The 16,709-nt window shown below is 36.7% G+C and overlaps 1 protein-coding gene across 1 annotated transcript in view; it reads right to left on the bottom strand.

Moving 5' to 3' along the window:
• The window catches only part of CERKL (ceramide kinase like), a 118,117-nt gene that overhangs the window by 11,258 nt on the left and 90,150 nt on the right, over positions 1-16,709 (bottom strand). Inside the window, exon 3 of the mRNA XM_057746280.1 lies at positions 8,648-8,711. Coding sequence (XP_057602263.1) covers positions 8,648-8,711 — 64 coding nt within the window. The remainder of the gene's footprint in view (positions 1-8,647; positions 8,712-16,709) is intronic.

Genomic DNA, 16,709 nt, shown 5'->3' with positions numbered 1-16,709 from the left:
GGTGGATGGACCTAGAATGTGTCATACAGAGCAAAGTAAGCCAGAAAGAGAAAAACAAATACTGTATGCTCATATATATGGAATTCAAAAAATGGTACAGATAAACCCAGTGACAGGGCAAAAATAAAGATGCAGATGTAGAGAACGGACTTGAGGGCACGGGGTGGTGGGAAAGAGTAGCAGGAGGGAGGGGATATGGGGATATACGTATAAAAAGCTTAAAAAATACTAAAAAAAAAAATGAAAGATGCAAAATAATCTTAAGTATCAAAATCACATCAATTTACCCAAAAGGAAAAGATTTTGTGTTATTGAGAGCAGATATCACACCCCAAGGCCTCCAAGGCCCAGCAGGAGTGGAAGACTCTGCTCAGTCTAAAGAAGAGGAAGCTTCCCAGCTCCAGCCCACACCCATCATCCAGAAGGCAGGCTTAGAGGACCACATCTTCTGATATTTCTAGGGAAGCCACAGGTCCTGATTTGGGGGTGAGTTTCCTAATTCATAAACACTAACAACTAGCATTCAATATATTTAAAAATTCTATGTGCCAAACAAAACAGCCAATGGGCCATAATCAGCAGGGGTTCCTGGTTCCCTAAGTTTAGGAAGCTCCGGAAGCTGGTGAACCCAGAGGCTGAGAATACTTTTGCATCAACTCCCTCCACCTTGCTCTTAGCCTTCCAGCCCCTGCACCTAGGTGGGGTTCAGCACTAGGGCTGCACATAGCCTGGGCCATCCAAGTCCATCCTAATTAGAAGAAACTCCAGTATATGGGACATGACACAGGTCATTTTTGGCTAGCGGTATTATTTTATGTCTGAACTGATTCCAGGGGCCACCAATGTGGCCACTGATTCAGAGAAAAGTGATTATACCTACTGAGGACCAACTTCACGTCAGATAATACATTGGCTCTTTTCCATTAAATTCCCAGAATTCTGTAAAGTCGGCATTAGCCTCATCTTTATATACGGGGATGCCAAGGTTTTATCTGTATGATTTCAAAGACCTCTATGAGCAGATTTCCAAACATTCTATCAACTTAATTATAACTCCCAGTTCCATGCCTGTCTACCAACTGAGGTGTGTGTGGCCTAAAAAGGGCACATAAAGTCATCCAACACAGCACCCAATTTAGCACAAAGAACTTGCCTCTTCCATATAGCATGGCAACATTTGACCTCTGGAATCCTGCATCCAGTTATAGTATTGTGTACCTGTTAACTCATTGCTAGAATTAGTAGAAATGGCCTTTCTATGAACATGGTCTGCTATAAAAACCTTTGAAATTTTGTCATGACACATTCTGTGTTAAGTATTTTGAAACTATAACAAATGATAATTACAACAATAAAGTAACATTTAGTGAACAATTACTATGTACCAGACACTGCTGTCAGCACTCTCCATGCATTAATTTACTTAATTTGAACAAGAACTGTATGCAATAGATACTTTTACTCCCAATTTACAGATTAGGAAACTAAGACATAAACAGATTAAGCAACGCTTCCAAGGTCATACTATAGTAAGTTACAGAATGAGATTTTGAAATAAGACAATTCAGCCTTAGAAACTACACTACCTTTTGACACATTAGGCTCCTTTCTTACATATAAAACCTAATAAAATCTAGAAACAATAAATGCTGGCGAGGATGTAGAGAAAAGGGAACCCTCCTGCACTGATGGTGTGAATGTAAATCAATACAGCCAATATGGAAAACAGTACAGAGTTTCCTTAAAAAACTGAAAGTAGAATTACCATATGACCCAGCAATCCTACTACTGGGCATATACCTGGAGAAAACCATAATTCAAAAAGATATATGCACCCCAATATTCATTGTAGCATTATTTACAATAACCAGGACATGGAAACAACCTAAATGTCCATCGAGAGATGAATGGATAAAGAAGATGTGACACATATGTACAACGGAATATTACTCAGCCATAAAAAGGAATGAAATTGAGTTATTTATACTGAGGTGGATGGACCTAGAATCTGTCATACAGAGTGAAGTAAATCAGAAAGAGACAAACAAACACTGCATGCTAACACATATACATAGAATCTAGAAAAATGGTACTGATAAACCTAGTGGCAGGGCAGGAATAGAGATGCAGACATAGAGAATGGACTTGAGGACACGGGTTGGGGGGTGGGGAGGGGAAGCTGGGACATAGTGAGAGAGTAGCACTGACATATACACACTACCAAATGTAAAATAGCTATTGGGAAGCTGCTGCAGAACACAGGGAGATGAGCTTGATGCTCTGTGACGACCTAAAGGGGTGGGATAGGGAGGCTGGGAGGGAGGCTCCAGAGGGAGGGGATATGGGGATATGTGTATACATATAGCTGATTCACTTTGTTGTACAGCAGGAACTAACACAATACAGTAAAGCAATTATGCTCCAATAAATATGAAAAAAATTTTTTTTATTTAAAAAGCAAAAAATAAAATAAAATAAAACCTAATGAAGATAGCCTTATGAGAGTTTCATTATTTTGGAAATCGGTTTACCAGTAGAATCACTGTGGAATTAAATAAGTGATAAAGGAATATATTTATTTATGTTGACAACTACTAGATGATTAAGATCATCTCGAGATATAGTTACTCAACCTAGGGAACATACTTAATGCAAACATATCATAAGAGTCTAGATATTGCAACAAAAGGCAAAAAATAAACTTTTTATAATGGTTAATTTAGCCACACTTAAGAGCTACACTAAAACATAAACCTTTACAAGTGGTACACTTTGTGTTTTCAGAATAAGTAAACTCTTTCTTGCTCTACGACCCAAAGTAGAGCTTTTCTGTCTAGAAAAATACAACTGGGGGTAAATATCTTATTTCTCTTTATAAAAAGTGACAAAAATTTTAAATGGGTGTTTGTGTATTTGTCTATCAAACCACATCATTACTGAAATGTTTATTATTGGCTTTTTGACCTAGAATTCTTTTTTGAAAAGAGATACTTTTTTTTTTAACCTTACTTAGTAATATAGATATCATGGTGGTGAAAAAATGTCAGTGTAAGCCAAACAATGCCTAGATTCTCATGAAATTAAGAGAAGGATAAAACTATAATTCAACAAATTAAAATTAAAAATGCTGTGAAACAAAATAGGAAAATACTAGTATATGTAAAATTGCATAAGAGCTACAGATTAGCTTAACTATTTTCACTTATGAATCCAACTGTCACTGCTTCAAGTCTATGCACCCAATATCACTCTTCTTTGCCTTCACAAAACTTCCTATTCATGACTAGTATAAAGAGGGGGCAATGTGGAGATGGACATTTCTGCAAACTCTAGCAGTGGATCTGAGAGTGTTTGCTAGAACACACTAGAGTTCACACCAGTGGTCATGAGAAATGATGCACTGTTTCTGTTGGCATTAGGAATATGTCACAATGTGTCTTCATAGAAACATATGCAACTCATTAAAAAAAGAAAAAAAAAACCTCCATCAAGACTGAATCAGGAAGAAATAGAAAATATGAACAGACCAATCACAAGTAATGAAATTGAAACTGTGATTAAAAATCTTTCAACAAACAAAAGTCCAGGACCAGATGGCTTCACAGGTGAATTTTTTCAAACATTTAGAGAAGAGATAACACCTCCTTCTCAAACTCTTCCAAAACATTGGAAAGGAAGGAACACTCCCAAACTCATCCTATGAGGCCACCATCACCCTGATACCAAACCCAGACAAAGATATCACACAAAAAAGAAAATTACAGACCAATATCACTAATGAATTTAGATGGAAAAATCCTCAACAAAATACTAACAAACAGCATCCAACAACACATTAAAAGGATCATACACCATGATCAGGTGGGGTTGATCCCTGGAATGCAAGGATTCTTCAATATATGCAAATCAATCAATGTGATACACCATATTAACAAACTGAAGGATAAAAACCATATGATTATCTCAATAGATGCAGAAAAAGCTTTTCACAAAATTCAACACCCATTTATGATAAAAACTCTCCAGAAGGTGGGCATAGAGGGAACCTACCTCAACTTAATAAAGGCCATACATGATAAACCCACAGCAAACATCATTCTCAATGTGAAAAACTGGAAGCATTCCCTCTAAGATCAGGAACAAAACAAGGATGTCCACTCTTGCCACTACTATTCAACATGGTTTTGGAAGTGCTTGCCACAACAATCAGAGAAGAAAAAGAAATAAAAGGAATCCAAATTGGAAAAGAAGAAGTAAAACTGTCACTGTTCAGAGATGACATGATACTATGCATAGAAAATCTTAAAGATGCCACCAGAAAACTACTTGAGCTAAGCAATGAATTTGGTAAAGTTGCAGGATACAAAACACGCAGAAATCTCTTGCATTTCTATACACTAACAATGAATGTTCAGAAAGAGAAATTAAGGAAACAATCCCATGCACCATTGCAACAAAAAGAATAAAATACCTAGGGATAAACCTAACTGAGGAGGTAAAAGACCTGTACTCAGAAAACTATAAGACACTAATGAAAGAAATCAAAGATGACACAAACAGATGGAGAGATATACCATGTTCTTGGATTGGAAGAATCAACATTGTGAAGATGACTATACTACTCAAAGCAATCTACAGATTCAATGCAATCCCTATCAAATTACCAATGGCCTTTTTTTTTTTTTTTTTTTTACAAAACTAGAACAAAAAATCCTAAAATTTGTGGAGAAACAAAAGACCCCGAATAACCAAAGTAATCTTGAGGGGGAAAATGGAGCTGGAGGATCAGACTCCCTGACTTCAGACTATACTACAAAGCTATAGTAATCAAGACAGTATGGTACTGGCACAAAAACAGAAATATAGATCAACGGAACAGGATAGAAAGCACAGAGATAAACTATGGTCAACTAATCTATGACAAAGGAGGCAAGGATATACAGTGGAGAAAAGGCAGCCTCTTCAATAAGTGGTGCTGGGAAAACTGGACAGCTACAGGTAAAAATGAAATTAGAAAACTCTTTAACATCATACACAAAAATAAACTCAAAATGGGTTAAAGACCTAAATGTAAGGCCAGACACTATAAAAGTCCTAGAGGAAAACATAGGAAGAACACTCTTTGACATAAATCACGGCAAGATCTTTTTTGACCCACCTCCTAGTGTAATGGAAATAAAAACAAAAATAAATAAGTGGGACCTAATGAAACTTCAAAGCTTCTGCACAGCAAAGGAAACTATAAGCAAGATGGATGAAAAGACAACCCTCAGAATGGGAGAAAATATTTGCAAAGGAATCAACAGACAAAGGATTAATCTCCAAAATATATAAACAGTTCATGCAGCTCAATATCAAAAAAAAAAAAAAAAAAACCCAATCAAAAAATGGGCAGAAGACCTAAATATGCATTTCTCCAAAGAAGACATATGGGTGGCCAAGAGGCACATGAAAAGCTGCTCAACATCACTAATTATTAGAGAAATGCAAATCAAAACTACAATGCGGTATCACCTCACACTGGTTAGACTGGGCATTATCAGAAAATCTATAAACAGTAAATGCTGGAGAGGATGTGGAGAAAAAGGAACTCTCTTGCGCTGTTGGTGGGAATGTAAATTGATACAGCCACTATGGAGAACAGTATGGAGGTTCCTTGAAAAACTAAAAATAGTGTTACCATATGACCCAGCAATCCCGCTACTGAGCATATACCCAGAGAACACCGTAATTCAAAAAGACACATGCACTCCAATGTTCATTGCAGCACTATTTACAATAGCCAGGACATGGAAGCAACCTAAATGTCCATCAACAGATGAATGGATAAAGAAGATGTGGTACATATATACAATTACTCAGCTGTAAAAAGGAACGAAATTGGGACATTTGTAGAGTCATGGATGGACCTAGAGACTGTCATACAGAGTGAAGTGAGCCGACGTGTTGGTGGTATCGTGGTTAGCATAGCTGCCTTCTAGTATGAAGTGAGTCAGAAAGAGAAAAACAAATATCGTATATTAACACATATATGCGGAATATAGAAAAATGGTACAAATCAACCGGTTTGCAAGGCAGAAATAGAGACCCAGATGTAGAGCACAAACATATGGACACCAAGTGGGGAAAGCAGGGGGTGTTGGGGTGGGACGAATTGGGAGATTGGAATTGCCATACGTACATTACTAATAAGGAAAAAAATGATCAAATTGTACACTTAAAATATATGCAGTTTATTGTATGTCAATTGTATCTCAATAGAAGTTCTTAAAAAAAGATAATTCTAAATTAGAGGAAAAAAAAACAAAACTCCACAATCTTAATAAAAAATCTTCTTAAACCTTATTTTCTAATCATTTTGCTTTACTGAATAATATACATAGAATTTCTCTTAGATCTTAAACCCTCTGGTCTGGGTCTAAAAACCTTTAGGTGATTTCCTAGTCACTCCCTACCAACAGCTCCACTAGAGTCAGGCAGAGATGCTTCAGGCTCAAGTTGAGCTCCTCTTTCATCAAAACACCATAGAATCCTGGGGTTATTTTATCTCATCCTTGAGTCTTTATCATGTTCTCAAAAAGTCCTCCTATAGCCACTCTTCGAATAGATTCAGGAACAGGGAACTCACAAATGTAGTGTCTTCCATTTTCAAACAACTCTACTTGTTAGAGAACTATTCTTTGGAAGTACCTACAGAAACTGTTTCCATTGTTCTCCTCGTATATATACTTCTCTATGTAATTCTAAGTAGAGTGACTTAAAATTACTATTTTATTAAGATAATTATCCCAACCACCATTGCATCTCCTAACTGGAAAGACTGGGTTCATAAATAAATTAAATAAATAAATAAATAAATAAATAAGCTAGCTATTGAAAGGATTTTAGAAATATTAGATAACTTTCAACAGAAATTTTAAATTATTGTAAGTTCTAAATAATCCAGCATGCTGTAGAGTTTAGGAACAGCGAACTCACTGGAACTCAGTTCACATAATGGTTAGGCCAAACTATTTGGTTAAAAACAAAATGTAGGTAATAACTGAAGGATCTATATATCTTGCAGTGCCACACTGCAAAATAACAGCACATGCCATATGGAATAAACAAGAATTAAGTACGTTCAGGTAAAGAGAAAAACATTACTCTGTTGCGCTTAAGCTAGCGTCCTTCATCATTCTGCAACGTTCTTGATCCTTGCATAGTTAATTACCAATGAAAGTTATTTATAGATACCACATTTACTGGAACACTTCATAATGCTGATGCGCAAGACCAGGTCTAATACCTACAATATCTGTTATTGTTTTTTATATAATCATGTTTTGAAGCAAGGACTTACCTGCAATGCAACAACCCTTATATACTCACATGCTTTGTTGCAGGACTATGCAGCATATTAAGGTACGTAGCTGGTAGGCAGGATTCCCCCAATTACTTTTCTTAAATTGTGTACTTGCAAGATAGTTTCCTACATGTAGCCTGTTAATTAATCTGTCTAGCCCTAAGGATAAAGCTCTGAAGTAATCTCCTACATCCTATTCTTCACACTCAACATTTATATAGCATTGTCCTCTAGATTTACTCCCCACAATTAAATTCCTTCCTTAAAAATTATGCTTTACTTACCAAACGTTCTTCTTTATCTAATAATATTTTTCTCAAAAAAATATTAAGCATTTCTGAAAAACAGCCCTGCTCATGCTGCATTTGGATGGCATCACTTTCCTCTCTAACACATTCTAATAATTTTTCAGGAAGAGTAAAGCCTTTCATTTCAGTTGAAAGATCCAAATGCCGTTCCTGATACTGTGAGTCTATTGTTGCCCCCCTCTGCCCATCACCATGTGACACAAATAACTCACATACCTGCCACCTTTTAAAATTCTGAAATATCCACCCTTGCAAAAAAATCTTCCCTAAAAGAATATGTTTTTAGTCTTGTACATTAATCCAGCACTTTAGCAAATTGATTCACCTAAATTTTAAAAATGTCAAAGTATATGTCACTTGCCTTGTTTCTAGTGTTTGCCTGCCAGTGAACAATTTCTACACACTCCAGTAATGTATTGCAAACAATAGTTTCTAATGCCTACTGTGAATAACATATTTATTTGTAGCCACTAAATTACAAAAGATACGTAAAATTAGCATATTTTTTCCTCCTGAAAATAATATATTTGTTTTTACAAAATATTTACACTCAGTCATATCCAAATTAGCCAGTGGGTAGCTATTAAAACTATCAATAAATTTACAAAAGAGGATCATAGTATAGTTATGCCCCATGACCAATAGAACATTTTCCATCAATGCTTTTCTAGATAGTCACAGGGTTAAAGCCAAGAATTAAGGACAATAGAGGCAAATGTATGCACGTTAGGCAAGTATAAGGTGGTCCACTGTGACTCCCCAGTACTTATATTTATATCCCTCCTTTTGCTTTCCCATGCCCGAGCCTGCGAGGTGGATAACTGTGCCATGTTACATTATTAGCATTGTTATTACACAGAGATGAATGAAACAGAGCCTAATTACACACATCACAGATATTTAAAAATTATAAGTCTCAAATATGTGGCTAAAAACTAACGAAAACATTTAATAACATAAGCTATATGACATATAGAGTAATAATACAACCTACCCATCAAATCCCTGTAGTTCACATTCTTTTAGCAGTGACAAGGCATGCCCTTCACATTCTGTTACTATATTAAAAAAACAAAACAAAACAAAACAGAAAAAGATGAAAGTTTTAAACACATGATCTACACTTTTTAACTTGGTTTGGCAAAATATATGCTAAACATATGGTCAGGTCATAAAACATTTATTCTTGAATATTTATATTTTAATCATGGGAAAGAGGATTAAGTGCTACTTGCCCGATGTGTTTTATAGCTTTATGTAAAAGAGGGTCATATATTTGTTCCAACTACATAAGTCATTTGGGGATATCCCATTAGATAATTTATCTTGGTGCCTGTCTGTTTAGTGTTCCCTAAATAAGACACATTTCCTTTAAATCAGAAGCCTAGGAGCAGCAGTATTTTGAAAATAAGGCATATTAGCTGGCATCAAACAGTCAATGTTAAATCGCTTTGGCAACCTTACATGAATAAATTAGTTGAAAGGTTAGTGTAAGATTTACATACTAGAAGAATGTGTGTCTGGAACTGCTAGACTAAAAAGAGGAGGAGTTGGATGTGAAAATGTGAAGCAAAGCCAACACCAATGATAACAGACCCAACGCCAACGAGGGTGGCACACAGGCCCACCAGAGCCCAGATTCTCCGAGGAAATGAATCTGTCACTCCCTATCGCTGTCTCTACAGTCATGATGCCCTATGCAGTATTGCAAATGCCAGAGAAGACAGGATAAACTGGCACACTGCAGATGGCACCAAGCATCTCAACCACATTTAGCATTTTCTAGGGCAGCTCTGCCAGAAGAGACAGCCCAGCTGTATCCACCCATCAAAGATTTCTGCTGACTGACATGACATTGCAGATGGATTTTTTGTGTAAGAATGTGCGTCATTATATGCAAGATTACATTAATCTTTCATGCCTGTCTGTCCCTGGTGCCAGTATGGTTCAAGCTTTTCCTACCATGTTTTTAGATATTGTTAAAAATTATTAGTCGTGGTGTCTAAAAGAATCATTCTATATCTAGCAGCATTACATTGTAATTCTCCCACAGCTTATTCAAATGCTGTTAACATTCACGTGAGTAAAACCTCTCTCTATTAAATTCTATTCAGAAGAAAGCTACAAGAAAATGAAATATAAAATGTTAATATTAATAAACACAAGGTTATCATAAATGATTGTGTGATCATTCATCTAACTTCAGCAATTAGTGGCAACCTTAAAAAGCAAAACAATGTCTTACAAACACATATTAAAAATAATTAAGGATATTAGGAAGAAATATTTATGCTTAGAATCAGTTTATCAAGTCTCGTTTTTATTCCAAAGCTTACTTTGGTAAAGCTTTTCAAATCCAAAACAAAATTAACCTTAAAATTATCTTGTAGCTGCATGCTTTTCTTACTTAGGAAAAATTTGAAATAATAGTCTATTTCTTCCTTTCATCTTGCAGGTGAAATGTGATTATACACTGATGCAAATTATCCAAGAACAGCAATTTCTTAAGTGACACTGTAAAAGTTAAATAAGGTGACTGATCCGGAACAACAGACAGAAAATATGGCAGAAACCTCACCACAATCTATTAGGACAACGAACGAAATTAGTCAAGTCCTTGGCCTCTGGAGACAGATGATATGCACTAATTTTTTTTTTAATGAATGTACAGTATGAAGTAGTCATAAGTGATTATAAAGAAAAATAACATAGGGGGAAAGGATAGAGAGCAACCTGAGCTACTATTTACAGGGATAGAAGGAATCAAGATATGTGTTTACACAGGGTATTTTGGGCTCTGGAAGCAGAAAGAGTCAGATTCAAATCACTCCACTTCAAATAAACATCAACAGTGGGCTGCTAGGCAGCTGCAGTTTCAAAGGAAAGTTACTAGCCTCTTTTTTCAACTACTTTCCTTTGCCAATGAGACTGACACCCCTCTTATATAGCAAATTAGGAGTTTTCATTGTTTACAATGCTTTGAACACACAGTTCTCATCGCTGGGATACCCCAACCTTCAGTTTAAATATTACTTCCTCAGAAAGACAATATTGGAGGAAGGTAATGTCTTGAGGTTGATACTGAATGTTGATGAGGAAACAGGCTGAAGTCAAATCAGATGGGTTTTGATTTGGAAATAAGGAAATATGTCTTGGTTTGGTGATAAAAATTCTGTAATGGGATAAGATACTGAGATGTCATTTTCTTTCCTGCCCTGTAGATGCTTCGAATTTAGTTAAGTTCAAAATTGAATCTACCATGTCCACCTTCAAATATACTGCCTTTCAGTTACATTGTTCTTTTTTGTGTTCCATCATCCACTCCCCAATACCCAAGATAGGAAAATGTCTTCTTTCTAGAGTATCCCTTTCCTTTACTCTCCACAACCACTCCATGCCCAAAGCCCGTTGTTTCCGTCTTTTAAATTATGCTGCTGCATCCCAACATTCCTCAAGTCACCACCATCTTTCATGTGCAAACTACATCAGCCTCTCCTCCAGTCTCCCTCTAACACTGATCCCACTCTAGCCAGAATGACCTTTCTCAAGCACGTATTTAACCACATCTCTTCCCCACATTAACACCATTTATGACTATTCATTGTCGCCAGGGATAAAGTTCCAACTCCCTAACTGATATCCTAGTATTAGAAATGGGATTGGTCATATATATCCACACCTATTCAAGGGATAATAAAAAGAACTTTTCATCCATTATTCTCTCTCTCTCTCTCCAGCTGGATCTGATTCACGACTATTTACAATCCAGATTTTTATTAAAATGTAGGTAAAATTGGAGTAATGCCTCAGCCTACTAGCATGTTTTGTAATACAGTTTTATCAGATTACCTAGCTTTCTGCTAGGTGAGATCAGGAACAATAAGATGCATCTCCATGGAAGGAAGGCTTCCAGTACAGACATAAAGAGCCAAAGGGAAAGAATTCCAAGAGGAGATTTGGTAAAAGTGTCAAAAGTTAAACACATGATCCTAGAAGGAGGAAAAAAGTGACAATAAACCCCACTTTCCTGACAACTTTGCCGAGGGTCAGAAAGAAGGTAAAATTATCTGGTGACTAGACACTCCCACGGGCCCTGAGCTAGCAGAGATCAAGTCTACATTCAGAGAAGTGTCTTTGACCGTGATAATGAGCATGACAAGGTCTAGCAGCTTTGTTATTACAAACATTGACTGAAGGAGATGGAACTGCCTGTCTTGAACAAAAGGTCAAGGGCAGACATGAGATCTGTTTTCAAACACCTCAACACTCATACACACAAGATGGGACACACTTATTTCATTTCTATTGTATCACTACAAAAGATAACATTAACACTGCAAGTCACAACGAGGCAAACGTCAGCTCACAAGTTCTCCCTGCAGTTTATGTCTTGCACAAAGGCATTTGGCCAAGGGTCAAGTAGGTTTGCAATCCAGCCGATATTCCTATTCAACATGTTAGGTGACCCTTGAGCTGCATCAGCCCAGAAGAAAGGGCACCTTTGTGTAAATTAGCACAAAGGAGGTGCCCTTTTCTAACATGCACAAAGGCACGGTGACCCTGAACTCCAGCTGAGAATGTCTATCAGTATTGTCCAGCTACGGCACACACACTGACCCCACCAAAGGGTGTCCAGGCCAAGGCTGGGTGTTTACCCACCAGGAGTGCCACACACCTGCCTTCCACAGTATGAGGGAAATTGAACTAGACGATCTCCAAAGTTCTTTCCAGTTTAATTTCTCCGCTGCCTTGACTTTTTCACTGTATTGTTCTATGAATTATCCTATGAATCTATGATGTCCAAAATTCCTCTCCCACCTTTAATAGTGTAGTTCCTAAAGTCTGCTCTGCTTTGGGAGGCAGTGAAAGAAACAGTACCATACGCCAGCATGGGCTTACCACCCATAATCTTTGATTCACATACCAAGTTATTAGGAATAAATAATTTTTTTAGGTTCTTTCAGGGTTCTGATACCATTATTAGATAAGATATTGCATTGACAGTGGCAGCAGAAGGAAGATGCTCTTTTAGCTCAACTATTTCAAAAGATGCTGATCTATATTCAGAAGTAGTTAGGGTTTCAGCACTAACCAAAATGAAAGAAGTGTATTTTTATTAAGGCGGTGAGAATCTTCTTTTTTTAAAAAACTGGAAGTTTGTACCTTTTGACACCCTTCACCCATTTAATCCCCCCAAACCTCTGGAAATCTGTTCTCTGTATCTACATGTTCTGGTTTGTTTGTTTGGGAGGATTAAAAAAAAAAATTCCACATATAAGTGAGATCATATGGCATTTGTCTTTCTCTGACTTATTTCACTTAGCATAATGTCCTCAAGGTCCATTTATGCTGTCCCAAAATGGCAAGATTTCCTTCTTTTTAATGGCTGAATAGTACTCTGTTCTCTCTCTCTCTCTATATATATATATATATATATATCTCACATCTTTATCCATTCATCCATTGATGGACACTTGGGTAGATTTCATGTTTTGGCTACTGTAAATAATGCTTCAATGAATATGAGGGTACAGGTATCTTTTTGAGTTAGTGTTTTGTTTCCTTTGGGTAAATACCCAGAAGTGTGGAATTACCAGATCTTATGGTAGTTCCATTTTTAATTTTTAATTTTTTGAGGCGCCTCCATACTGTTCTCCATAGTGGCTATACGAATTTACATTCCCACCAACAGTACATGAGAGTTCCCTTTTCCCACATCCTTACCAACACTTGTTATTTCTGCCTTTTTGAAAACAGTCATTCTGACAGGTGTGAGGTGATATCTCATTATGGTTTGATTTGCATCTCCCTGACGATTAGTGATGTTGAGTACTTTTTCATGTACCTGTTGGCCCTGTGCATGTCTTTTTTGGGAAAATGTCTACTCCAATTATGTATTGATTTTTTAAATCAGATAGTTTTGGGGGTGGGGGGGTGTTTGCTATTCATTTTTAAAAGAAATTTATAGAAAAATTACTTTATAATATATATAACTAGCTATAATTTTGACATCACGCCTTATTTATACAGCACTATATCTTAATGAATTCATCATTGTACAGAATTTATTACATAATTCAGATTCCATTTGGACTCAGAAGTGCACACAAGATATGTTAAAACAATGGTCACACTGGACATGCAGAAAATATGCACTCTTTCTGCTTTACTCTTTCATAGAAGATACTTTTTCTGTCAAAGTTGAGTTGAATCTTACTATTACATAATTTATGAAACTGAAATGCAAAGCATGATGATTGTCTTTCTATATACACAGGTAGTTTTAAATATATTACCTTATTCAAACTACAAAACTATACTGTGAGAGACAGGCAGACAGATTCTAAAACTTTTCAGATATCCACATGCTTATTCAGTCCTTCACATAAAATAGGAGACATTTTTAATGTAAATATTTAGCCAATATACACACCAAAATGGTTTTACAAGCAAAAGATGCAATTTTGTAATTTTGCCCGTAGGAGGAGTGTTAGGTAGCTAATAATTAGCTATGCTGCACAAATATATAAATAAATTCTAAATTTGCTTTTATCTAATATTCTAATTGTATTTATGTTAAACTAAATATAATGTTCAATAATATCTAAAATTTAGGGGAAAGCCCTAGAACATAATATTTTTCTCTCCAGAACAATTGTTTTAAGAAGGAAAGCACATTCCTATCATTTCTTCTATCTTAGTTCAGACCTCACGTGCTAGTCTCCTTTCCTCCAGTCTCTCCCTCTTCTAATTTTTATTCTGATGACATAATCATCTTTGCTAAGTGATGATAAAGAATGTACAGGGCTTCCTAGGTGGCACAGTGGTTAAGAATCCACCTGCCAATGCAGGAGACATGGGTTCGATCCCTGCTCCAGAAAGATCCCACATGCCGCGGAGCAACTAAGCCCGTGTGCCACAACTATTGAGCCTGCGCTTTAGAGCCCGTGAGCCACAACTATTGGGCCCATGTGCTGCAACTACTGAAGCCCACGTGCCTAGAGCCCGTGCTCTGCAACAAGAGAAGCCACCTCAATGAGGAGCCTGCACACCACAACGAGGAGTAGCCCCCACTCACTGCAACTAAAGAAAGCCCGCACACAGCAAAGAAGACCCAACACAGCCAATAAAATAAATTAATTAATTAAAAAAAAAGAATGTACACCACCTCGGGTTCAACGCGTGATGAGTGAAATCCTGAGTCTAGCATAAAGATTCATCCTTAACCTGCACTCAGACTTCCTCTTGTGCACATTGTTGGCCGCCTTCCCAACTTCAGTTCAGGTGTCCCCAGCCTTGAGGAGAAGGGGGTCCCCCCCACAGACCATGGGAAGCGTTCTGATGCTTAAGAGAGAGTGCTCCAGGTAGGGCATATGTACTACATTAGGACAGTCAAACTAAAAGGAAAAAATTTGAATGCTTGTTCAGAATTAAAACATGTTGAAGCTCTCACATACACACACCTCTCCCCATCCTACTAGATTTGAATAAAGAAGAATCAAATTCACTGGCAACCATTTTATGATGACGGAAAGGGCCATATTTAAGATGAAGCCAATATTATTAAAGAGCTACCAAAACACTATGGGCCCAACACACAGGGCCACACCCACTCGTGTGTACTGCTAGCTTGCCAGCCTTCTCTCACTTTTCCTTTTCTGCTATGCACAGAAAACCATTGTCTGCCTTCTCTGACTCTCCAAAACTGTCCAGTTCAAATACTTTTCTTGAGTCTTCTGATCAAAATTAATATGCTCCTCTGAGACACTATAATTCTTTTACGTATATCCTAATTATATCTACTTTAAATATCTATTTTAACCCCTAAGAAATTAATGGTCACTCAAGAGCAGGTAATAGAACTTCTCCATCTTACATTCTGCATAGTGTTTAACACAAAGCATTCAACAAGAGTTTCTTGAACTGAATGATATATAATAATATACATGTAAAACTGTTTTGGATATTAAATCAATGAAACAAAACAATTAACTTATTGAATTTGATAATAAGTTTATTCAACTTTTAATTGACTCTTCGTAATATGAATTTCAAACTTTTCCTTCTGCCAGTCCTTGAAAATCCTCACTGGAAAGGAACAATAGATCTGAATCGTTTCTTTTTCTTATAAATCATCTCCAAGTAAGCCAAAAGCCACTAAGATAAAAGATTAACTCTTGCACTACCATTTTATTTTAATTCAGAAACTCCTCTGGAGTTTTCCATGGTAGTTTCTCTCAAACCTTCATTGCAGCAGATGTCTTTTGGGGTGGATGACCTTCTCACAAAGATTATTATTATTTTTAAGGAATTTCCTTCTAGCCCAGCCATCAAGTCATGAGACGTAGGCTTATAAACCTAATTTACATTGTGAGACCCATCTCCCTTGGTTACTGCTAAGCAAAGCCAGTTGAGTTCCTTCCCCAGGGATTTATAATTGGGACTAGGAGATTCCAGGTGCATTCCGGCTTGTATCCTGAGTAGGCTTATTATGCAATACTCTTCATCAATTAAAATTTACTACAAATTTACACTGTGTATTAACAAAGCCACATACAAATAAAACCAGAAAAACTGAGGGTGTGATTCACGATAGCATCAACCCTCCTCATCCCACCCCCATGGGAAACATAAGCGTCTCAAGGGAACAAAGGAATTTGGTCACCAAATTTTAAAAGTTGAAAAGAATTTTACTAATCTTCTTTCCATAAACTTTAGCATTAGCAAATTTCTATTTTCCTGGGCAAAAACCTAAGCACCTTTCTTATTGTAGACAATAAATTTAAGCTTCTGGCTTCTCTAAATTCATCTAAAATCAGCAGTTAAGTGCTTAGTTTTGACCTAACCAGCAGGGGTCAGAGTCAGAACAAAAACCACCTAATGAAGGATTCCATGGAAAGACACTGAACATTTAAGTGACCAAAAATCAATTGCTGCTGAACTGAGAGATAATGTTTTAAATAGCCAACATCTCAATGAAGGTATCAAAATGTGTGCGGCCCCTTAAAAATGATACCTAATAATTTTTAAAGTCTGAAAAAAGGTCTAAAGAAAAA

This window comes from Hippopotamus amphibius, chromosome 8 (assembly GCF_030028045.1).
Source record: "Hippopotamus amphibius kiboko isolate mHipAmp2 chromosome 8, mHipAmp2.hap2, whole genome shotgun sequence".
NCBI lineage: Eukaryota > Metazoa > Chordata > Mammalia > Artiodactyla > Hippopotamidae > Hippopotamus > Hippopotamus amphibius.
The sequence above is the reverse complement of the archived record's forward strand: the minus strand, read 5'-3'. Positions and strand labels throughout refer to the sequence as shown.